Raw genomic sequence first — 26991 nt, forward strand, 5'->3', positions numbered from 1 at the left:
AAGCAATAACACGTCACAGTTGCATCATTCACCCAATTGTTTCATAAACAGACAAACAAAACAAAACAAATAACAACCAACGCATCATCAGCATTTACCTCACTGGAATACCTCCAATCATGTCATAAATCATGCATATGAATGAACTGACACTATGCATGTGGTACCAACGTCATCCAATGGGTATAACCCATGACCGATCTATCATCATCCAGATACGGCCCTGCCAGCACAGATTCCACACAATGGGAATCATGCCCTTCACTGATCCAACACATCCCTTATGGATACAGTATCAACAATGCACATGAATGAATGCAACATATATAACATACTTATATCATTATCATCATCATCCTCAATAATCATCATCATCATTCAAGTATGTTCATATATATTAACATCATTCAACCACAATTCTATCATCATCATGTCGAAAACATGCACATATTTGCTACAATCATCATCATCATCAAGAAATAGCAACATATATTATCATCATTCTAAAACCAGTCAAATCATCATCACATAGATCGATTAATAAGGTTCATTTAGCCCAAAACGGCGCATCAAATGAACCAACGGTTAGAAAGTTATGCCTCTTTGAACTTTCTTAAAAAAAATCACAAAACATCAACAGCACGCGGCGCCATCACACATTCGCGGCGCGGAACGAATCGAAACAACGCCTTCGCGGCGCGTACACATGTTCGCGACGCGGAACGATTTGGAACAACGCCTTCGCGGCGCGGTCACCTGTTCGCGGCGCGTACTGAACGCAACAAGACTTCCTTACCATATGCCTTCAGGTTCGCGGCGCCTCCCCTATGTACGCGGCGCGAACCGCGATTCTAAAAACCCCAATCTGCAGAAAAACAGCATTCCAGGTATCCCAAACACCCCAACACATACCAGTGCGAACATGGAGAATTAGAATGCACAAACAACACAAATTACGTCTCGTAATGCACCAAATACACATCAATTGAGATTACAACAACACGTACATCATAGATTCAAACACAGGGGTCAAATATCATACAATTGACACAATCCCTAAACCTATCATATGACTCAATTGATTCGAATTCTACATCTATTCAGCATTATCAACCCCTAACCCGATAATAGATGATAATCAAGACAAGTCCCCCCTTACCTCAGATAATTCTGGATTCTTGGTCTCTCCCTCTATCGTTCTCCTTCGCGTTCTTCGTTCTTCAGACCTCTTTCTTTCACGCTCTTTCTTTTTCCCAATTCCAATGTTTATGAAATAATAAAATTAGAAAAAGGTTTTACAGAATCACCCCCCCTTCTTCCTCTATTTCCACATATGGCCCAAAAGCCAAAACCTCTTTTATTTATTATTTCCACAATTTCTTTAATAATTCTAATTATTAATTCAATAATAAAATTAAATTAATATTAAAATTATACGGCGTTACATATGACCCCCGAAACAAAAAGGCTATCCATGTAAACGCCGAACTTTTTTACTTTGCTTAAAAGAAAGTAATTCCTGAGGAATCCCATGGATGAGCGGAAGGCTCAAACTTATGATAACTGTTTTATGAGTTCATTGGTTTGTGATCCCACTAATGATGAAATTAGGTGTTGGTTATAGGAACAATCATGTTGTTATACTCATGGTCACAAATTTTTTTCTGTTAACAACAAAGCAAATATAAGGAGAAGGAAGTCACTAACTTTTGATTTTCCTAAAGATGGCGACCAATATTCATGGGTAGCTGAAGATATTTCGGGGACTCCATCGTGGTATACAAATAAAGGTAAAATGGTGTGAGCTTATCGGGGCATAAGTCTGGCATCAGATTGTGTAGTTAATTTTGAAGGGTGAGTGATGCCTATTATTAATGCTTATTTTTAGAATGGAGTTCACCCTTCCTCTTAACAACTTTTAGGTAGGGGTTATGAACCACCTAGGGATCCCTCCCTCACATTTGCTTCCTATGAGCTTGGCCTATGTAAAGGTGTTCCAACACTGGTGTGAGTTTGAGAACAACTATCCAATATTGACGTTGTTCTTCCAATTATTTCATGTTTTAATGACTTCGACAAACTGTGTCATTCACTAGAGGTTACTTTCGTTAAAGCAATGTTGATAAATGATCGAAGTTTACTGGGATAGTCATGAAGGTTACTTTTTCTCCATATCTGTTTTGTTGGTAACACACAATTGTTTTTTACCATGAGTATGACACCTTGATTGTTCCTCTAACCACAAACTAATTTAATCATCAATGAGATTATGTACGATTAAACTCCTATAACTTTTAGCATAACTTTGATCCTTCTATTCGTCCATGGGATTCCTCACAATCTATTGGTCATCCATCTGAATCTCAGCAAAAACAAACCCTTAGGCGACCTATCTAATCCTAGTGAAAGTAAGCTCTCTAATTTCAACAATGTTCATTTTTGGGTTTCTCACTAGTAATGATGACACCTTTGGGTTTATTACCTTTGCTTTGGTATAAGAAGACGCATCACTAGTTTTGATATCACTAATTAAGTTGGTGTATGGAATATTTGAAATTCCTATATTGGTCCTAACTCAAAGATAACACAAATAAGAGAAATCAAAGGGTAAGAAACAACTACCTTGAATATTTTTGCAGGTTTTGATGAATGAAGAATAAAGCGATGAAGAGCAAAGAATTTGAAGCCTAGAACATTGCAACGATAATAGACAAAACCGCACATAGAAGAAGATAATTGATAACACTCGAGAGTGAAAGAAGTTCAAAGAGAAGAAACTAACATCAATTTCCCTAATTTTTTGGCATAGAGAGAGCCAGGATCAACGACAATGATTCAATGGAAAGTAAAAAATCATGATCAATAGTAAAGATAAAGCCTCATTCTTGTAGCGACACTCAAGTGTACTCAAGTACTCTAAGTGAGTCACCTCCCTACCCTAAGCGCATGAATGTACATGGAGACTTTCTTTAAATAAACATTGTAATTATGTGTTGGACATTAGATGTGCATGTTCTCAATGCCAACAATTCCCACTCAATAACACAATTAAGCCTCATTTTCATTCTAAGGTCATCCTTTCAATGAGCTTATCCCCTCAATAATTCTTGTGCTTGAACTAGTCTCATAAATTTCACCACAAACATTTCTCACTATATTACTGATGTTAATGACTAGTGGAGAAAGTGTTTCGGACTGGCCAACGGCCTGACAAGACCGGCTCAATTATGCAATGTAATCTAGATAAAGCATTCCAATGACTGATTAACATGTGTATCACATCTTTGAAATATCACACTGGAGCACGCCACAACTTTTAAAACCACTATTGATATTCATCCAACAACTTCTTGTAATCCATGTCGGATCATCTCGTGACGACTCAGAATCATACCGAGACATTATTCTTATACCTATTTGAATAATTCCACTTTTCTAAAACACTTCCTTAAACATTTGAATGCTTATATTATATATATCCCCTTCTGATCGGAGAATAAATTTACCACCATACCTAAAACTCTTCTACGATGGTTAACTTCACTTATCATCCATTTTCTGTTTCGATAAGAAATAATATAAATATTATTGTTAAGTACATTTCTTTAATTATTGAATAACAAATAACATTGAAATTTAAGTTTAAAGATTGCACATACTTATTTTATTAGAAAATATTCTGTAACGTACCTAAATACATGCATATTTATTATAGGACCACTCACAATAATTTTTTAATTACTGAAAGGACTACTCAATAATTTCACACTCTGTTCTATGATCTCAGCAAATCGATTTGCGTTTTGGTTTTTGGCTTAAAGTTCAAATTTTTCTATGTGAACGATTGACTTTAATATACAATATTCATGATAAAATTTGTATTAAAATCTTTAGTACAAACGTCGTGGCTTCAGGAGTATCTTTAGTACACACTTGAAATTAAAACACTTGTGTGTAAGGCAGTGCACATTGGAATTATGCGTTGAAATTAAACACAAGTGCATATTGATATGTGCATTAGAATTATGCATTAAAATTTAACACCAGTGCATATCGATATGTGCATTGCTATTATGCGTTGAAATTAAACACATGTGCATATCGATATCTGAATTGGAATTGTGCATATTTATTCATTACATGTGCATTGGAAAAAATGATGTGTAATTGTATGAAATAAAATTGCATGTTTGCATTGATATTTTGTGCGCATATTTATTGAAATTGCATAAGCATTTTATCAGCTAATTTCTATTTTATTATCTTGTCATAATTAAATTTATCGTATAACTATAAATGACTTCATCATGAAACGTTACAATGATACTAGATCAAAATTGTCTATTCATGCATAAAATATAAGTTTGACTAAAGTCAATTTTATTTGAGCAGACTTAAGAAGTTGGTGAATCAAATTAAATGAGTAGATTCTTGAATCGAATCACACAATAAAATCTTTAGTTATCTTTATCATTTGAGTAGATTAATTAAACACCTTTGATAAATAATTTAAGTATTTTTATACTGATTTTGTGATATTTCTCAAGCACTTATATAAAGCTTTATTTTCATTTTAAAATATATAGATAAATAATATAGAATGATTACTCGAAATATTATTCATCACTCTCAAAATTAAGCTTTTATCTTGTGTAAAAAGATCAATCAACCTTATAATTATGGAATTTTTTTGTTATGAAAAATTCTATTATATTACTAATGTGTGTAAGCAAAGCCAGTTTTGCCTATTTAACTTGCCTAGTTAAACAGGCTTTAAAACAAAAAGGGTTTCGCATAAATTAGGTGGCGGGCTTTATAAATTTTATGCAAATAATATGTTTATATATAAAATGTTTTGAATATGTAAAATGTGTTACAATCACAGCATAGTGACTGAGTTTCTTTTTAATAAACAATGGTTTGTATGTTTCGATCTTTGAAACTAACATTCTTAGTTTTTTTCTTTTCAAAAATGCCAAAAAACGATTTGGTGTTACGCAATGAAAGTAAATTTATGATACATAAACACATGCACACAATTTTTAATCAATCAATTGGCTTTTTTGTTTAATATAATGTATTTTTAATCCTTTCTATTTTATTTTTAACATAAATTTTAGAAAATATTATCATATAATGAAATATTTAACAAATTTATTATATGAAAAATCTATTTATTATTAAATTTTATAAAAAAATATATTATAATATTATATGTAGTTTTATCTATTGCTTTTATATAGAAAAATATATTATTTAATTTTATTTTATAATAATATTAAAAGTTAAAAAAATAAGTGTTACTTTTAATGATTTTTTTTACTAAATAGATAATAAATAAAATTATGAGGTTTAAAATATTTTTTAAACAAGCTTAAGTTAGTCTAATCTAACACAATATTTATAAATATTTATTTGAATTTATAATTTTTTTTATCATTCAACTTTTTATGTTATTATATAATTTCTAATAAAATCTCGAGACTCTTATCATAATGTTTCAAAATTGTGAAGGTTTTATAATTTTAAGATTACTTTTAAATATAATTTTTTTTTTAAATCTATATTTTTCTATCGGTATGAATCAACACATGGTAACAATTGCACTAGTGATTTTTGAAATCTTACAAAAATAAAAATTTTACTTCAATTTAAAGAATTAGTTTGGATAATTATGGAAACAAGTATTTCACGCTGAAATTTAAACGTTTGTATGTATAGCGGTGCACATTGAAATTATGCATTGAAATTAAATTCAGCTGCATGTATGTGCATTGGAATTATGTGAAGAAATTTAACACAAGTACATATCATTATGTACATTGCTATTATGCGTTGAAATTAAACACAGATGCTTATCGATATGTGTATTAGAATTGTGCGTGTTAATTAATTACACGAGCAATGGAAACAAAAAGATGTAATGACATGACACAAAGTCGCATATGTTTGCATTGATATTTTGTTTGCATATTTATTGAAATTGCATAAACATTTTATCAGTTAATTTCTATTTTGTTTTCTTTTCATAATTAAATTAATCTTATAATTGACTTTATCATCAAACGTTACGTTGATATTAGGTCAAAAATTGTATTTTCATACGTAAAATATAAGTTTGACTAAAGTTATTCTTATTTGAGTAGACTTAAGAAGTTGGTGAATCAAATCAAATGATTTTGGACTTCCGAATTGACTCATGACTACACATGAATAAGGATGGCAAAAATATCCATTCCTGCGGATATCCACGGATAAAATCCTCACGGGTACGGGGCGGGTAGTTTAATAGATATCCACGGATAAAATAAATGGATATTTAATTACCCGTAATGAATATTGATATGAATTTAATGTTACTCGTATCCGCAAATATCCGTATTCGTTAATAAAATATAAACATTATTTAAAAATTATTAATTTATTATACTCTAACTTTTCATCACTAAAAAACTAAAAAACTAGTCTCCTTATATATATATATATGAGGAGGGATCAAATTACACCCGAAGAGTTACACCACGAGTTACACTCGTTCAATAACTACATCTCAAAATAATATTTTTTAAATTCAACCGTTGGATTGAAACATAATATCATATAGATCATACCTATAAAGTTTGACCTTAATCTATAATGATTTACTATATCATCAAGATATCCAAAGATTAACGTCAAAATGAGCTTTCATATAACGTTAATTTTGATGTTATCCAATGACATAGTAAATCATTATAGATTAAGCTCAAACTTTATAGGAATGATCTATATGATATTATGTTTCAATCCAACGGTTGAATTTAAAAAATATTATTTCGAGATGTAGTTATTGAACGAGTGTAACTCGTGGTGTAACTCTTCGGGTGTAATTTGATCCCTCCTATATATATATATATATATATATATATATATATATATATATATATATATATATATATATATATATATATATATATATATATATATATATATATATATATATATATATATATATATATATATATATATATATATATATATAAAAGGAGGGATTAAATTACACCAATATATTACACTAATAGTTACACTCATTTATAACCCTTGATATGATTTTAATCCAATGATTAAAAATGCCCACTTAGTGACTCATGATTGTTTCTTAAAATAGTTCCTCCTATTTTTGGTAATAAATAATTTTTTGTTTTATCAAATCATAATTTATTTTTCACATAAAATTAAAAATATCTCTCCTTCTCTTTCTAACAATTAAATTACTCTTCATTTTAAAAAAGAAAACTTGATTTTAATTTTTTTTTAAAAGAAAACGTGATTCTAAATAATTTTTATAAAACCAATTAAGATTCTTAGAAAAAAAAACTTCTTTTTATTTTAAAACAAATTTACTTTTTTATTTTCTTTATAAAAAATCATATTCTATTATTTAAAGCAAATACTGAAATTGTACCAATTTTAAATAGAATATAAAATAATGTTCAAAATGTGTATAAAATATTAAATTATGAAAACATAACTTTTTGTTGAGAATTAAAAAAAATAAAAAATAAAATTGTTTAAAAATAATATAAAATTTATCTGTTTTATTATTCACTTCATATATATATTTTATCGGGTTAATCATTACTCATTACTTAATATTTATTTTTATATTATACAATTTTGAATGATTTTTAAAAATACATCAATTTTGTAGTGTAAAATAAGTAAATACAATATAATTATTTAAATAAAATAGTAAAATTTGTTTAATGTTTAGAAAAAATACTTGTTTTTAATTTAAAAATAATTTTTTTATTAATAAATATTAAAAATCACATTATTTTTTTAAAAAATTAATAACATTAAGTGAATTGAATGTAATTTTATTTCATTAATAAATTTAATTTGTTTAAAATTGAGAGTAAACAATATTTAAAGAAAAATAACTTTTGTTAATAAGAAATACATAAAGTTACGTAGTTTTAAGAAATAATAATAAACATTTTGTGATTTTTATTAATATTTTTTTGAAATAGGCGATTTCTAATATTTCTTAATAAAAATTTAATTTTTTAATTAAAAAATATGTATTCTTAAGTTTAAACAAATTTCAATATTTTTTAACAAACACGTTTTCTTTTTTAAAATGAAGAGTAATTTAATTGTTAGAAAAAATAGGAGAGTTCTTTTTAATTTTATGTGAAAAATAAATTATGATTTGATAAAATAAAAAATTATTTATTACCAAAAATAGGAGCATACTATTTTAAGAAACAATCATGAGTCACTAAGTGGGTATTTCTAACCATTAGATTTAAATCATATCAAGGGTTATAAATGAGTGTAACTACTAGTGTAATATATTGGTGTAATTTGATCCCTCCTCATATATATATATATATATATATAATATCAAATTACACCTTAAGTTACACTAATAGTTACACTCCTTTACGACCTTTGATTTTATTTTGATCTAACGGTTATTATAAAACTTTTGAACTCACATGATTATTACTAAAAATAGATTCATCTGCTTTTGGTAATAAATAAACACATGATTCGTTTTAATATTTCTTTAAAAAAATCAAAATTCTCAAATATTTTTCATGATTCTTAATAAAAAATTGTTTCTTATTATTTTAAAAATAATATATATTAAAAATTTGATTTTAATTTAAAACAAATTTTCATAAAATGGTCACTTTATGTATATATTTTTAAATTTACAACATAATTATTATGCACATTACTCGTTAATTTTATTTTTTCTTTAATATTTTTAATACAATTTTCTAATATATGTAAAAACTTATATATTTTATAGTGTAGTTTAATTAAATAAAATATTACTATATTTAAGTAAAAAAAAATTAAAAAATTGTTTAGGAAAAAAACTTTTTATTAAAAATAAAAATTATTATTAATAAATATTAAAATTCAAAATTTTCATATATTAAAAAGAATAACTTTTTTATTTATTACGAGATAAATTTAGTCTTCTCTCACTTTTGATAAATTTGGTTTATTATTTTCATTTAATTAATATAATGTATATGTTTTAATTAATATAAATTTGGTTTATTATTTAAAAAATTAAATTTCCCTAAAAAATAGGAAGTTTTTTTTCTTCTTTAAATTATATTACATGAGTTTTAATAAAATGATCACTTTATAAAATAATTTAAAGTGGTCATTTTATAAAAATTCATTTTATATTTTTTATCCATTTTATTCAAAACTAAATTATTATATACTCTGTACTTGTTATTTAATTTTTTTCACATAATTTACAAAATAATGAATCTAGTACTTATTTATTAATAATAATTTTTATTTTTAATAAAAAGTTTCTTTCCTCTCAATTTTAAACAAATTTTTTGATTTTTTTTACTTAAATAAAGTAATATTATATTCAATTAAACTACACTTTAAAATTTATAAGTTTTAAATATATTAGAAAATTGTATTAGAAATATTAAAGAAAAAATAAAATTAACGTGTAATGTGCATAATAATTATGTTGTAAATCCAAAAATATATACATAAAGTGATCATTTTATGAAAATTTGTTTTAAATTAAAATTAAAATTTTAATATATTATTTTGAAAATAATAAGAAACTATTTTTTATTAAGAATCATGAAAAATATTTGAGAATTCTGATTTTTTTTTAAGAAATATTAAAAAGAATCATGTGTTTACTTATTACCAAAAGTGGAGGAATCTATTTTTAGTAATAATCATGTGAGTTCAAAAGTCATTTAATAACTGTTAGATTAAAATAAAATCAAAGGTCATAAAGGAGTGTAACTATTAGTGTAACTTAAGAGTGTAATTTGATCCCTCTCTCTCTCTCTCTCTCTCTCTCTCACTCTCTCTCTCTTTTTCAAAATATAATTTTAAAAAAAATAGTGTTATCCATGGATATCTGTAAATATCCGCAAATACCTTAAAACCCGCAGATTACCCGCTTAGCGGATATCGAATGGATATGGATATCATATTTATCCAACAGGATGGACACATATATCATACTATCCGTCCCATGGATATCCATTTACATCCCTACACATGAATCGACTCAAATGAGTTTTTGCAAATTCACAATTACCTTTGGAATATGTGATCTGATTCATATATTGTCATGATACGATTTTGTAGCTGCATATCCCTAGGGGGAGATGTTGCTGCACATACTTATCATATGCAGGGATGAAATACTGATACGATTATGTTTCGATTGCTTGTCTTATCGCATTCGTATTTTATTTTTGCCGAGTCTCCCTCATAGATTGCTCAGACATGATTTATATATTTTAGCATGCATAAAACTTTTAGTTATGTTCGAACTAGATCAAAATGTTATTAGACAAGTGTATGAGTTTGTGGAATAAAAGCCTTGCGTGCTCTTTTCAAATCATGTGCAAAGAAGAGCTTTAAAAACATGAAAAATTAGATTTTGAAGTCTTTGATTCAAATCATTCATTTGCACATGTGTTTTGATCCGAATCAAATCAAACAAAGAGTATCAAAAGATTTTGAAAACCATCTGACTCGAATCACGGTTTACACATGATTTGAATCATTCAAGTTTTTTGGTTTTCAAAAGGTTCTGGAGATAACGATTTGAGTCACGCTTTGCACATGATTCAAATCATGCAACTTTTATGGTGTTTCAAAAGTCTCCGGAGCAATTGATTCGAATTAAATATTGCACATGATTCAAATCACATGGCCAATGATTCGAATCACACATGCACTTGATTCGAATCAACTGTGAATGGGTCAAAAGTTATGAATTTCTTTTATTCCATTCACTTGCATTGAACTTGATTCGAATCTAACCAATATTTTTTTCAGTCTTTGGTGTGCTTCATCTCAATTACACATATAAGCATTTAGCTAACCTTTTCATGTAAGAAGTCACAATCATTTGTGAAAATTTTCATAATTATTTGTGAATTTTCTGTGAAAATCAACCACCTCTTTGAAACTCTTGCATCATAAATCTTTCATTTTCAACCTTATTTCTTTTTTACATCTTAATCATGAGTGGATGTTAATTTATTGGGGGAGACGTTGTCTTGAAACTAACCTTTCTTGAAGATTTGTTCAAATATTTTTAGGTTCTTGCAAGATTGGGGTTGTTGTCACTGATGCTGATAAATTCTAGTGAAAAAAAGAGGTATTCTCTCCAGAATTTCCTTAATACTGACTGTGTAGAAGGCTACAGATAAGAAAGATTTATCTTTACATCTTTAAACAATTTCACTGCTCAAGGAATGAGTAGGATCAAGGAGTTGATTGCTACACACAAATGCTTGGAACAAAATTGTTGATATCGGAAGATTGGAAGCGTTAATCAACAGAAGATTACGCAAAAGGGTTTGGCAGTTGGCTATATATACAAGTCAAGATCCAGAATCAAAGTTTTATTGTCTTCAACATTATTTTGGATAAGTGATTTTATGTATTCTTTGTATAATTGTCAAAACTAATGGAATTATACATGTACTTTCAATAGTGCACGTTGACTCATGCAAAGACGAAAGAGTCGAAGCACTTTAAATCATTGTGTTATCTCTCTCTCTCTCTCTCTCTCTCTCTCTATATATATATATATATATATATATATATATATATATATATATATATATATATATATATATATATATCTTACTCTTTAATTTGCATTTCGTAGAACATGCATGTTTAGATTTATATTTTGGTAATAGAAATTTAATTTGAAAAGCTTAGGTTTTTTTTTGAAATTGGAAAATCATTAAGGGCTTTAGTGGTGATTAAAATCTGAGAAACATTGTGCTTTTAAAATTTGACTTATTGATCAATTGCGTAACCATATCTCGTGACTTATTCAATTGATTTAATTGCGTACATTGTGTTTCCTCATCTAATCATTACGATATTTGTAAAGTGATTTGGGTTGCTACCTAATAATTATCTATTGAGTATAATTTCACATTTTTGCTTTACGAATTTTCGCGTGCAAACTCTAAAAAAAATCGGTTGTTCTTATCTGAAGAATCGACTGACTTTTGTTTTTAAGTCTATTCACCCCCACTAGTCTGTTTTATATTTCCATACTCACATCCAACAATTACCATCAAGAGCTGGTTTTTTGGTTAAGTCTAATCAACTCCAAAAGTTTTGTGAATTATGGGAGAGGATAACGATCCAAAGGGAGCGTAAAGAGAGCGACAATTTCAAAGGTAAAAATTATACTTTCTGGAAATCAATTATAAACGTGCACTTATTATCAATTGACAAAAATCTGTGGTGTGCTGTTAGCGAGGGAACTTTTATCCCCACAGGTGATGATTGTATGGTAAAAAATCCTAAGGATCGGACGGATGATGAAACCAAACAGGCTTAATATGATTTGAAAGCGGGAAATATACTTATATCTGCTTTAAGTGCTAAAGTATTCTACTCGATTTCACATCATATGAGTGCTAAAGGTATGTAAGACACTCTCCAAACTCTTTATGAGGGAATGGAAGATGTCAAGGATTCTAAAATCAATATGTTTACAGGCGAGTTTGAATTATTTCTTATAGAAACCGAAGAATCCGTGGAATCCATGCAAACTAGATTCCTCCACTTAATCAACAAATTAAGCAACTAGGGTAAAACATATTCCAACAAAGATTGTCCTAACAAAATATTAAGGTCTATGTGTAGGGAGCGGCAACAAAAGGTTACCGCTATCAAGGAAGCAAATGATCTTAGTAATTTGGATATTACAAAGCTATTTGCAAAGTTAGCCGAGCATGAAAATGAACAAAAATAACTCACCGTTAGTGAAGTAAGGTCGAAAATGAAATAGAAAGGAAAAGAAGAGAAAAAAAATCTTTCTTTGAAAGCTTCATCTTCTAAAACTAGTAAATTAAAGGAAGAAACTGACAATTCTGACGAAGAAGCTCCTAAGAAAGAGGAGATGTGTTTATTCGTCAAATGTTACAATAGATATTTGATAAGGAACAAGATGAAACATACTGACAAGGGTTTAATAAACTTTAGAAACACTAACCTACCTAAGAAATAAAACAAGAAAAAGGATGATGATATTACTTGTTACGAGTGTGAAAAATACGTTCATTATAGAATAACTTGCCAAAGTCTCACCAAACATCATGAAAAGAGAGCTAAGGAATTTTAAAAGACGAAGGGAAAAAGTTCCAAAGGTCGTAGAGCCTATATCACACTGGAAGAAGAGGGCGAGAGATCATCCTCGGGTTTCTTCTCTAGTTCAGATGGTGAATGTGCCAACTTATGTTTGATGGCACGTAAGAAAGGTGATTCATCAAGGGTATATAAATTTGACTCCGAGAATGAATTTTCGTGCAATGAGTTATCTAAAGCTTTTGGTGACATGTATGATGATTTTATAAATGCGTTTAAGAAAATTTATCTCCAAAAGGAAATGATTTCAACTATTGAACATGATATGAATAATCTTAAACGTGCTTTAGATTGTCTTAAAGATGCCCATGCATCTCTTATTGAAGAGCATTATAATGTTTCCGATACTTTAGTTGAAAATATGGAAAAAGTGGAATTTGTTGAATGTCTAAGTTTAAGTAGGGCTAACCTTTTAATGAATTCTTAGATGACATGGAGATATGCATTAATGAACAATTTAGTTACATTATAGGTGTTTGTAACCGAAAGAGGATATTAACATGCATTATGGGTGTTTATAAAATTATTGAATGATACAAAGGTATAGATATATGTGAAAACCTTATTCTTTGACCTTTGCGTAACGCAAGAAGATGACAATGGGAACAAAGATACTGGTACGTTGCTCGGTAAATTTTAAGAACTATGAAGCCTCCCACAAGGTACAGTTGATTGTGTTGTTCCTAAAAAAGACAAGAAAAAAGGTTATATTCAAAGTACCATGAGAGGAATATTTAAATAGTAAATGAAGGCGATGTATAGAGCTCCAAGTAACTTACAAATGATCTCGTAAAACCATATTTACTTGCTACTTTCTACCTTCCTGTTGGGTTTGTGTGAAACTAATGCTATCAACTATCCCTATGATATCTGAAATATAAAATAGTTAGGCTATCATTCATATTATCTGTAACACCCCATACATAACCGACTAGTATATTATGCATGAAACGTTATAAATTGATATTGAGTACATACAAAAGCTATAGTTATAGAAAGATCCATATAAAATACAACATGAAATCCTAGTAAGAATTACAAAACATGTGTCTTCAATGGATCTGCACAGCGGAAAAAGAGGTCTGACGAGGTCTCCGAGCCATCACCACTTCTAAGTCTTCAGTCCAAACCTGCTACTGACTAAACGCTACTAAACTGCACCTGAAAAAAATATAAGTTGATTGGGGTGAGATTACTAAATCTCAGTGAGTCCTCCTATCCTATGGGTCCACTCGGATCTATAGGGTACATGCATCAAAACCGAATCCACCATTGATCCGGGGTTCATCCTCACATCCGGTACAAGTACGGAGAAAACACGGAATCATCCACCATTGGACGATTAATGCAGATATACAATTATATAAGCAACCAAGTATGCAAAACCCGCATCCATATACGGGGAATCCAGAAGTACGTTAATACCACTACTAAGTTACTAACACACCCTCGGTGGGTTCACCCATGCCTATTTGTCAAGAGACTTGCATAAGCACCCTGCAAGAGTGGTTAAATGGGTTCGCACAAGCCTACATGGCTGCGAGATGACCTTGCCTAAGAGGCGACACCGTCCCATTAACCATCTATACGCACGTGGTGTTAACGGCAAGTGCAACACGCCGTCTCGACGCATGAGCCCATCCGGGTAGGAACCTAATGATGTAGCCTACATGGAATCACTAGAGATGGTTTACCTATTATGCGTAGGCTTACTTAGCCGCATAACGCCATCATACCGAGCACGCGAGTGTGTACACAACAAGTGAGTAAAAAGCCCCGTACGGCACTCACAAGCACACTGCAACGGTAGTTCAGGTATGTGCCTCTGGGATCCATGATCAGGGCAGTCCCACGGACAACTCCAGGACCCACGATCCGAATCGTAACTTAGTACCTGGTCTACTTCGATTCATCATACACACATATCAAGCGCCAAAACACGCAAGCACATAATCCCAATTGTTTAACCGTAACAACGGGCATTAATAGAATGTTCATATCTCATCACAATATAGCATTCGCATTAGTATGTACACATACTCGATAGACAAGTCTCACTAAGAAGGATTCTTATATTATTAAATCAAATATTTTGGTTTAGGGACCAATTTTATTAGAAAGTACACGTCGCTAGCTTTCCAACGATATAAAGTTTGAGCGAAACGGACTTACGACGTAAAAGTTACGAATTTCTAAAGTTGCTGATTTTTGCACTTTTGCCCAGGGTAACCGGTTACCCAGAATCCAGTAACCGGTTACTGGCATGCAAAATGCCCTGTAACGTAATTTTCTACAGAGTAACCGGTTACCCAGAAGCCAGTAACCGATTACCCTGAAGCAGAATCAGTTTTCTGCATTTTAAGGGTTCTAAACCAACCCCAATTGCTCTATAATTGATCCCCTGCATCATATATATAATTCCAACGAATTTCTAACATATTTATATAATCAGAACCACCAGCATGCAAGGATTAAAACGAAAATTAGCATACTTAGCATCATATGTTTATCAATTATCTCACAATCCCTAAGCTCCAATCATAACCCTCACATGCAACCCCAAGCATCTAACTAAGGACTCACCTTGCTAAAAAGAAGGTTGAGATGATGATTATGCAGCCATTGGGCTTCCTCCTTGATCAACTCTTCACCTCTAACATGATCAAACCCGTAACCACTCTTTAACACACAATTTGCATGCATGTCCCAACTTCAAGCTTGCTTTTCTCCTTCAAAACAGAAGCTATGAACGCGAACCATATATGCAAATCGAAGAGAATTTCGTTAGCTTTCCAACGAGACCAGAACCGTTATGGTCGGAGTTACGAGCAGAGAGTTATACCTGATTTAGTGGAGCTGTATCAAGAGTTGCGAAAATGGAGAAGATGGTGATGAATGCGAGTTTCTCTCCCTTGCTTATGTCTCTCTCACCTTCCTCTCTTACCAAGAATTCTGGTTTGGAAAAGATATCTCTACTAACCATGCCTTAAGTCCATGCAAATATTATTTAAAATCCATAATGCCCTCCAACTAAGTGGTAATTACCAAAAGGCCACTTAGTTGGATTCTAACTAATCCACTTACTTTCTTAGGGTCACACTTAGTATATATGTATACTACTACTTATCCAATTGGAACAAGACTAGTGTATCCTTTAATTATCATTTTACCAATTAATGACAATTACCGGTGTCGGAGAGTCGGGGTATTACATTCTCCCCCCCTTAAATTGAATTCGTCCTCGAATTCGTTCCGGTCACCACGGAAACAACGTGCCCAAATCTATACCAACCAGGGGATGAAATGTTCCTTACATTTCTCTTCAGATAACCTCACTACTTTGTCTGAGGGTCATTCCATACGAAGAAACATAATCTGCCAAACACCTGCGTCCCACTATGCATGGTTAGAACCTTGACTCTCAAGCAACACGTCTATCCAGATACTTCGTCTTGACATATCTGGGGAAAGATCCTTCCAGGGTCCTTGACCTTAACTGCTCTGCACTTAATCTCCAAAACTTCAAAAACTCCAATAATCCACTCATGTCGGATATCCTTCGCTTCATTCTCTGGTGTGTTCACCCTCGTTCAACAAACATTACTGATTCACTCAGCTCCTTGAATTACTTCCCACTTGAGAATTACCGCCACAACGTCGCTTCTGCGATAACACTTCAAGTTATTCTCCACTCGAGTCCATACAATGTCATTAGGTGATCTCCAAATTCCTTGGTCTTAACCTCTGGTTCCCAAAGTCTTAGGATGATTGTCCCAAATTTACCTTTACTTATACAACTGAATCTCCTTACTTTAACCCTTACTCCAGTTTAGACATAACAACTGTCACCGTAAACCGCAAAGGTATAATCATCTTGCAACTATAGCCTTGACATTCGACAACCTCACATAAGATTCTACTGATAAGAGGCGAAATTCAACAACTGACCTGTAACCATTGTACCAGTCTTCCTGTACAATCATAGTACACAAGGCATAACCACAAAGAACTTGCGCCAACTGAATATCCTCTCTAGCCTTCAACATTTCGGCAGTCACGATACTATGTCCAACCCTTGTGACTTACAAGCTCAACTGATGATCTCTACGAACATCGGACAACATGCCATCCAACAAATGTGTTCCCCAGCTGGCCCATTGACAACACCTCTTGAGTTTTATGGTGGATCCTCGAGAGACTGGAATGAACGAAACACTGCTTCGACAATTTCTCTTAGGAAGATACTTTCATCCCAACATAAAATCCTACCAATAGTCCATTCGTTCCTACCTCAGACTTATCTGATTCTTCCTTGATCTGTTGCGCTACTCTGATTCTAACAAGTCACACACCTTGAAATCCTCTGAGTCACGTTATATCCATAATTCACTTAGTTTCCATTAATACACAATAATTCCTTATTTACAGTTGTCCAATTACAACACGTGCCAGAACTCCATATACATCCATCGTCGACTACTACTCCTCAAAGTTGCATACTCTCCAGAATCAAGTTTCTACTTACTCTGCCATTCCATATTAGTTCATCTACCACAACTTAGGCACACGTTTCGATCTCAGGACATTGAAACCCAAATACTCACTGACTTAGAGGTTTGTCCTTGTTACTGATTTCCACAACGTACAACTGCTATGTCTTACCCCTTCCAACAAGTCTGGTTGCTTAGCCGGTATAACGAATCCTTCATAACGTATGCAACTTACTATAACTCTGTCAGTTCAACATCGCCTCTTCCCAACCAAACAGCTTCATTCTCTTAGCGTAGTATCACCTCTAATAACTCGTGCGACTTACTGATATAACAATCCTCCCATAGCCACACTCCTTTCACACAGCCATCTGATGTCTGTTCCACCTCTGAATCAAACACTAAACTGACTTCCTCGGCGGCTGCATCCTTCATTGCAGTGCTCCCAACGGTCTGAGTGTAGCCACAATGTAAGAAATTGCACTTTGTATTTCGAACATCTCTCTTATAGACTCCTCAGAAGTTCTCAAACCAAAATGTCTATGCTTTACCAAGATTGACATTTCTTCACTCAGAGTATCTACAGACACTCTACCAGATACATCACACATCAAACTAGTCCAAGATACAATTCGCATATTCCATCACCGCTTGCCAATGATACATGATAGCCACTCACTATGCTGACCAGGATATCATGACCGCACATGAGTCTCACTCTAGACACTCATGTAGAATTGCCAACTTAACACTTCACGAAACGAGAACGTCCCCAAGGTATAATCTGATACTAACTCACGCGATCACGATCACTCAGAGTCTCCATAAGTATAGTATTGGATCTTGATCCATCTCACCATCGCCTGTCTAGTTATTCCTCTACTATCGAGTGCGACGTATGGATCCTTATCCCATATACCTTATGAGAGTCTGGATCTGTGTCTCACGAGTGCCAAATCGGAATTCTACCTTGAGCTTCAGATCACCTTGTTTGGTTTACCTCTACTTTAACTTAGCTAATGGTAGTTTATGGAAGACTAGATAAATGACATGAAACAAATGTCTATTTTAGGTAATTTATGTACACCGTTATTGGTATTTATTTCACAATACTTGTGTTACACGCTTACTGATATTTTATCTAAACCATTTTAGGCATGGATCCTCCAGCATTTTCCAGGTATCGCAGTCTAGGAGTGTGTTGATGACTACTCTGAGAATTTACCGCGTGTATGCTCAATTATCCCACTCAGGGGGTAATCCGACGACTGAGTCGTACAAACTTTTTCTTGACCGCATCTTAGAGGATGATATTTTTTTTACCCCGTATGGTGAACACCTTCAAAGATGACCATTGGAGGTAATATTCTGATACTCTGGATGGCTGGCCTGTGGGTCTCGACTTATGTACCTACATTTACTAGAGCGAGTATTACGGAAGTTCAAGTATCTAAAAGGTAAGCCAGAGGAAGTATGTAGTGTGTCAACTTCTCGTCCATGGAGTAAGGTATACAATTAAACCAAATGATTTTATATAATGTCTCATCCGTACATGACACTAAATCTAGAAGAAGACCCCCTCCCCTCCCCTCCCCTCCCCTCCCCTCCCCTCCCCTCCTGGTTAGCTCATCAGAAGTTACTAAAGAGGAACATGAGAGGGTAGACCATGTCGTGAATGTATTACCGATATTTCATCGTATTGTTGCTATTGGGAGAGAGGACATATCTAAAGGAGAGTTTCAAGAAGAAACTCATGAAATGACCACTATACAGGAAATCTTAGAAACATCACTCTTAATTCGGAGATTGAAATCCTTATACATGTTTTATTTGGATGGAGATACTTAATAAAGATTTTGTTGTATAATTGATGTGATTGAATTTTAATATTCAGACAGTGAGTAAGAGAATATTTAAATTTTTAGAGTTAGAGTGCAGTGAACATCACTCTTAATTTTTCATTTTTAAGTATTGGCTGTCCATGTTTAGAATTATGAAAATTTATAATGTTATTTTATTTATTTTTCCTTTCATAGTTTTATGATTTAATCCTAATTTCTTTATTAGCTGTAGAACCTACCATCACTTACACTTGCAAAATGTTCAATTACTCTATAAGTCCTTTAACTATTTGGGAATTATCAAATAAGTTTTTAGACTAAAAAATTGTAATTAAGTTCCTGAACTAACAATAATTTGCATTTGAGTTCTCAAATTATATTAAGAATCCATGATCAGGTGCGTAGAGGGACGTTACCATGAATGCATTGCTCACCAAGACAGCAAACATAGTGTCCGAGGCATCAACCTGAAACCATTCTCCATCCTTGAATTGAATTTCTAAGCCATTCAAACTTTTGATTCATTATAGTTAAAGATCCAGAATCTGTATAAGGATACACTCCTGCATTAGTTTCATCTACCTTAGGTGCACCTAATCAGTTTATTCAATCCAATTCTCACATTTCTTATTGTCTAATCCATAGCTCTGAAACACCATTTTCAAAATAAACTACAATTGAGTGCTGTAAAAAGAGTAAGCTAAATTTCAGAATATGTTTTAACTTCCAATTCATAATGCTTGTGTCACAAACTCCAGGACACTTATTCAAATTTGTACAACTGAGTGAAAAACAACTATCATATAGTTCTTATCTCCTATAGCTCTATGAGAAATCAATATATCACATGAAATTGACACACTTCTAAAATACAATTTGATGCAGTAAAAAGAAAAAGACTCAACCAATTGACTTGACAGATCTCTGACACTTGAAGGAAGTTAAAACAGCTCACATTCTGAACTCATATTTATTTTCGAAATGGTGCAAAGAGCTTCTGTCTCAGAGACGCCCAACGGCCTTGAGCAGTTTGACGAGAGCTCTGATCAATAAGCCTGTCAGTGTCCTCGCCCTGAGAGCTTCCACCCAGAGGACTGTCAACTGATTTTGACCGTCTTCTGAAACTTGCCTTCAGACCCCGAGGACTCAATGGACTCAGGATCAAAGAGCTTAATCCAGAGCCTTCGAAATCAGATTTTTCAGGCGCCGGATTTAAGCCGCTGTAAGACATATTAAGCACGCGTTTCCTCAGAATCGACGGTTTCTCTAAGAACACAACAATCACACTTATATCATCATGAAAAGACCTCCTGCTCGCATTACCGCGTCCCGGACTAGCAGCTCGAACATTCTGATAGGAAAATCCCCTTCTTCTAGCAGATTCCGTTAGCGCAACACTCAAAAGCCTTTTCGCAATTCCCTACAAAAATATCATATACCAGTCAAAACAGTTTAGCATTATATAGAATCAAATCAAACCGCTACTTCTCAGTTTCTAACAATTTGAAAGTAAAAACTATGAAAGAACAAGTCATAGATATAGATATAGATGTACATATACATACATTTCTTGGATTCTTTGAAACAATTAGAGCAGCTTGTTCATTTGACATGAGATCCCAAAGTCCATCAGAAGCAAATATCAGAAACTTATCATTATTTCTTAAAGCTCTAGAACGCATCTCTGGTTCTGATGATAGCACACATTTATCAGGAAGTGGAGGCCCGTTCGTATCTTTGGGAAACGAATCGTGAAACGTAAAATCAGGCCTCTTCAAATATGCATCACCAATAGTTCTACAAACCTATAAAAAAAAAAATACAAGAACACATTATAACAATTCATAAACCAGCAATATCAAATCTAACTATAAAACTCTATCGTAATACCTCAATGATGCCTTTAACGCGATACGATCCATTCCTCTTGAACACAATGTTGGGATCATTTGGATGCATTGCCCTGAGTTCTTCTCTAATAGCTATATCATTGCAGTTGTGATCTCTTGTCAGCTGTTCGACAACAGGTTTTCCATCAACCATAGAGACAATTATGGCGCGCGAATCTCCAAGATTCGCGACGTATAGAGTCTTTTTCCATATAACTGCAGTAAGACAGCATGAGCCAGCTTTTGCTAGACTTGGCATTGCAATATATTCCGTGCGGACATAATTGATGAATTGCTTTTCAGTATCAGAAACAGCGCTGCTTAGAGTATCTTGTGTTATAGTATTTCCATTCTCGTGAGCAATCCCTACAACAAAGACGAAAGAAAGCTCAAAATTGATTAAAGAAAGGAAATAAGTTTAAAATTAAAGGACGAAAAGAAAGTTATACTTAAGAGGTTCTTGAAGAGATTTTCAGCGATGAATCGTGAAGCCAGGTAGCCACCGTGACCGTCGTAAACACCGAGAAAGAGTGCGTTGTTAGAGGCAACTTCAACCTGGCTTCGGTCTTCCATGAATTCATTGGCTTGAACGCTTGCCATGGAAAATTCTCCGAAGCAGTGTCTTTCGATATTGATCGATATTCCGAGAGGATCTTCCTCAAAAGCCTTGAGATCTCCTTTGAACTTCCCCCTGCACATATCGATCACGGTTTGAAGCCATGGATGCATCTTGAGAGAGAAAGGTTTGAGAGAAGGGAAATTCAGAGAGAGAGAGAGAGAGAGAGAGTGATGATTTGAGTAATGGAAAATTGTGAATGTGTTTGAATGAATGAAGAATGGATGAAGGTTTATGATGTATTTATATTCAACTAACTGGTAACTGAAAAGTGATGAATCGTAACTGAAACGTAACTGAATTTAACAAACTTTATCGTTCATTCCATATTTTGGCGGGAATTTGTGTTGAGTGTTTGACTATGAGATATGTATGATATGGGGAAGATCAATTTTTCTTTTTTTTTTCTTCTTCTCGTTTTTTCGGTAGCCGTTAATTCATTTTATTACTCATTTTAATATTAGTAATAATGATAGGAAATGTGTTTTTCTTTTTTATTTTATATAAGACTAATAAAAATAAAATTAATCAAAATATTATATTTACAATTTTATTTTACATTTTTTATATGTGAGATGAGTTATCCACTAACAACTGAAATTTTCATGTACATAAGAGTAAAATATCCAACCCCTTGCCACAAAACGTACTTAAGGAGTTGTATCAATTCTTTGTAGGTTTTCTTTACACACTTTACTAAACAAAAATAATAATTTAGAATTTGTTTGATTCAGTTTTTGCAAACAAATCAAAAAAATAAGCTTGATATTCTTTTTATATTAACCTCAAAGTTTATTTTTGATGTCTTAATTTAAAAAAAAAATTATATTAATTCCTTAACTTTTAAAATGCATTATTTCATGAAAAAATAACATATGTATTACACTTTTCAATTACCACATGTATTCTATCAAAAATTTCAAACTACTTATATGACATGATAGATATATTTATATTGGATGACAGTGTAAAATTTACTATTTTACATTGTCAGTGGGTTTCATCAAACTCTTGTTTTATTTTAAGATTTTAAGTATTATTGATTAAGTTTTATAATATAATATCATTAAATGAAAATTTTATTTCAATTTAAAGAATATGTGTGGATAACTGCGGATATTGAGGATTTTACGTTGAAATTAAAATACTTGTGTATGGCGGTGCACATTGGTATTATGCGTTGAAATTAAACTCAGATAAATTTAAAAATTTGTGTGTATGACGGTGCGTATTGGTATTATGCAATGAAATTAAACACAGATGCATATCGATATGTGCATGGTCATTAAGTGTTGAAATTAAACAAAGGTGCATGTCGATATATGCATTGGAGTTATGCGTGTTCATTTATTAAATGTGGATTGAAGACAAAAAGATGTGTAATGGCATGACATAAAGTCGCGTGTTTGCAAAGTTATTTTGTGCGCGTATTTATTGAAATTACCTAAGCATTTTATCAGTTAATTTCTATTTTGTTGTCTTGTCATAATTAAATTTGTCATGTAACTGACTTTATCAAGAAATGTTACGCAAATGCCAGGTCATAATTGTCTTTTCAAGCATAAAATATAACTTTAACTAAAGTCCATCTTATTTGAGTAGACTTAAGAAGTTGGTGAATCAAATCAAATGATTTTGGATTCTGAATCAACTCATTACTACACATGAGTCGACTAAAGAATATGATTTGTATGTCTTGTCTCAATTTAGGCTATGTGATTCGATTGAAAGCCTTTTATGAATCGACTCACATGAGTAGATTCATGAATCGAATCACACATTCTGAAGGTATCTTCGAAATTTCTACGAACTACTCCTAGTCACCTACGTGTTACCCACGTGGAGGCAACATTCAAACAGAAACGATGAGTAATCACAATTCGTTATAAAATATATAAGGAAAAGAAGATTAGTTACAAACAACATTATCATCATATAAAGCACATCATTTATCAACACGTCATACTCACAACGCTTCACGATAGCACATGAACAACTTTTGTCGTTTGAAGCATCATAAAATCACGCACTTTATAATTATCATTACATCACAATTCATCAATAAAACCCATGCAATGTCACATAAGATGTTAATGCAACAATATTGACTCAATGCATGTGGTACCAAACTCTTTGATGAGCACTTGGTCATCACCCTCTAAATATTCCCACCATATGATCGATTTCCTCTTGGAACCGGAGCACCTCACAAAACGCACTCAAATCGCACAATGGGATTGAAGCACATCACAGACAGACCACCGTCCAAAAATATGCTATGAATGCATGATACACAACAACGTCATATTAATCTCGATCGCGGCTAGTCAATCGCATCACCATTCACATACTTATCATATAACATGTTATACATATTTAAAACATACATGTCATCATAGTTTCATCATACATCATCGTTGGCATCACAACAACTTCATAGCAACGTCATAACAAAATCACAACAATGTCATATTCATCATCAAAATACAACATATCATAGCGTAACAACACAATACAATTCAATCTCATAAACACATAATGTAGCGGTTAAAAATTAAAAACGAGGCCATTGGATTGACCCAACTCGTAATTTTAGTGAAAATCATCACTGCGCTTTATTGTTTCCAAAGGAAATAGGAAAATAACGAAATAAAATCCAAAGTAGTTTTTCAAACAAAAAATTAACAAAAACAAACAGAGATTTAGGGTACGGGGGTTGATTATGCAAGGGGAAGGTGTTAGCACCCCTCACATCTGTGGTACGCCACAACAACCTTTTTGAAAATTTGTGTTAAAAGAATTGTATGCAAAAGATGAAAAGAAAGTTTTTTTGGTTTTTATGTATACTCGGCAAGACGTCGCATCTTGTGTCTACATACCTCCTTAGTACAATGGAGAATTTAGAGCAATTGTAGTTATGCCAAAAAGAAACATGATGGGTTGTTTTAAAATGAAGAGACACTTTGAACCTTAGAGGAGAAAACTCAGCTAACGATACTTGAACATGAGAACAAGTGAATTATTTGCATCACAAGTGAAAGAAAGGCTCCAACTTGGATAGAAATCAATAAGTATGCCACTAAATATTTCAAGTGGAAAATAATCAACTATATCAATCAATATCACTGGGATAGGGGATTATATCTCCACCATGATGATTACTCATGCCTAATCCTTAGAAAAAGATTTTAAAAGAAGCATCGAATAGCAAAAGATTTGAAAGAAAGTTTTACTCTCAAAAGAATTTAAAGCTTGCAACCAAAGAAAGATTTTGAAAAGGAGGGATATATTTTTGAAAATATAAGAAGAGGGGCAAGAGGTGAAGATAATATCCTAAAGCAAAAAGTAAAAGTTAAGGAAAGGAACGATCTGACCAATAAAGAAGCCAACACTTGCACTATGCCAAACAGGCACATGGACAGCGCTTTTTTTAGCCTTTAGCAGCGCTTAAAAGCGCTGCCTAAGCCAGCGCTACTATAAGTAAAGGCAACGCTTTGGACTAAGGTAAAAGCGTTGCTATAAGTCACCTTTAGACAGAGCTTTTACTATAAAAGCGCTTTCTTATGCACCCCTTTAGACAATGCTTTCACTTTAGACAGTGCTTTGGAAAGTACACCTTTAGCAGCGCTTTCACTTTAGACACCGCTTTCCTATGCACCCCTTTAGACAATGCTTTCACTTTAGACAGTGCTTTGGAAAGTACACCTTTAGCAGCGCTTTCACTTTAGACAGCGCTTTTGGTCATCTTTAAGGCATCACTTTAGACAACACTTTCTTAAAAGCGCTGTCTATTCCCCACTTTAGGCAACACTTTTCCCACTTTAGACAACACTTTTCCCCACTTCAGACAACGCTTTTCTCTTTAAGCGCTGTCTATTGTGCATGAAATTTTTAAAAATAATAATTATTTTCACTTAATAATATAACATAGTATAGTATGTGAACTAAAATTACATTACTATTTTTTTCATACAAAATTTCTTCAAATGAAAACTAATCACTATTTTCAGCAACCACTTCTATTTAATCTGGATCACTTTATTTCTTCATATAAAATGTTCTTCAAATGAAAAATAATCACTTTATTCAATTCAATAACATAAAGCAAGTATCTTTACATAATTACATTAATAAAATACAATTTCTTGTGTTACTAGTTGCAACAATAAACATTAAACCTTGATTATACAATTCATAATCTAATTTAATTCATTTAAAATAGAAAAATAAAAACAACTTCCATATTTTTCTTGATCAATCAATCATATAGACCCTCTTGCTCCCAAATATCAGCATGAAAGTTAATCATTTCCTATATAAAAATATTATAATCATTCATTAATATGTAACCACATTTATCTTACTAGAATTTCAAATTTAAATAATTGAAGAACCATATTTTTGAAAATTATCATACTCTTAGAAGAATAGGTTGGGGAAAAGACTTATTGTTTCCAAGTAGATCTTCATATGTAGCATTTGAAATGTGGAACATGAATTCAGTAAGAAATTAACAAACAATATAAACTTTTTATCTATACTAATGATTCGCCAATCAATTTTACAGTTGGCCCAAAATCACACACCTGAGCATGATCATCAACTCTCAAATCGCAAACCCAGTAGCATGATCATCGCCAAATCGTGAGACATCACGTTCAACAACATCAAACCAACAAAAGCATTCAACAAACAAATATGCAAAACGATCAGAGTTGATGAAGAACCGAGATGGAGGGGAACGTCGTAGATCGAGTGAGAGCTGGGCTGGAACAAAGATGAATGAACCCTAATCCCTTTTCAACTTTTATTTAGTTTTTTTATTTATTATTTTATTATTAATTTTTTTATAACTTTTCAATTTTTATTTAGCAGCGCTTTTGAGATATTTTTTTTAATTTATTTGACTTTAGACAGCGCTTTTGAGAAGCGCAGGCTAATGTGGTCCTTTACCAGCGCTTTTTAAAAATCGC

At 32.2% G+C, this 26991-nt stretch overlaps 1 protein-coding gene across 1 annotated transcript; it reads right to left on the reverse strand.

Annotated features, from left to right (window-relative positions):
- Window positions 1-20276: 20276 nt before the first annotated feature.
- On the reverse strand, window positions 20277-22131 carry LOC131612400 (probable protein phosphatase 2C 43). Its single transcript, XM_058884197.1, has 4 exons — window positions 21852-22131; window positions 21404-21768; window positions 21079-21318; window positions 20277-20933 (listed from the first exon to the last, which is right to left on the reverse strand). Exons 1-4 carry the CDS (start codon window positions 22129-22131, stop codon window positions 20484-20486), a joined length of 1335 nt encoding a protein of 444 aa, XP_058740180.1. The 3' UTR covers window positions 20277-20483.
- Between the last annotated feature and the right edge of the window lie 4860 nt (window positions 22132-26991).

This window comes from Vicia villosa, linkage group LG6 (assembly GCF_029867415.1).
Source record: "Vicia villosa cultivar HV-30 ecotype Madison, WI linkage group LG6, Vvil1.0, whole genome shotgun sequence".
NCBI lineage: Eukaryota > Viridiplantae > Streptophyta > Magnoliopsida > Fabales > Fabaceae > Vicia > Vicia villosa.

Bases quoted from the DNA above. Each gene is read 5' to 3' on its own strand.
- LOC131612400 (XM_058884197.1), bottom strand. From the start codon at position 22,131: ATGCATCCATGGCTTCAAACCGTGATCGATATGTGCAGGGGGAAGTTC. The intron at 21,319-21,403 runs GTATTACGATAG...TTTTTTTTATAG, and splicing joins GCGTTAAAGGCATCATTGAG to GTTTGTAGAACTATTGGTGA. The intron at 20,934-21,078 runs GTATGTATATGT...ATATTTTTGTAG, and splicing joins TTTCAAAGAATCCAAGAAAT to GGAATTGCGAAAAGGCTTTT.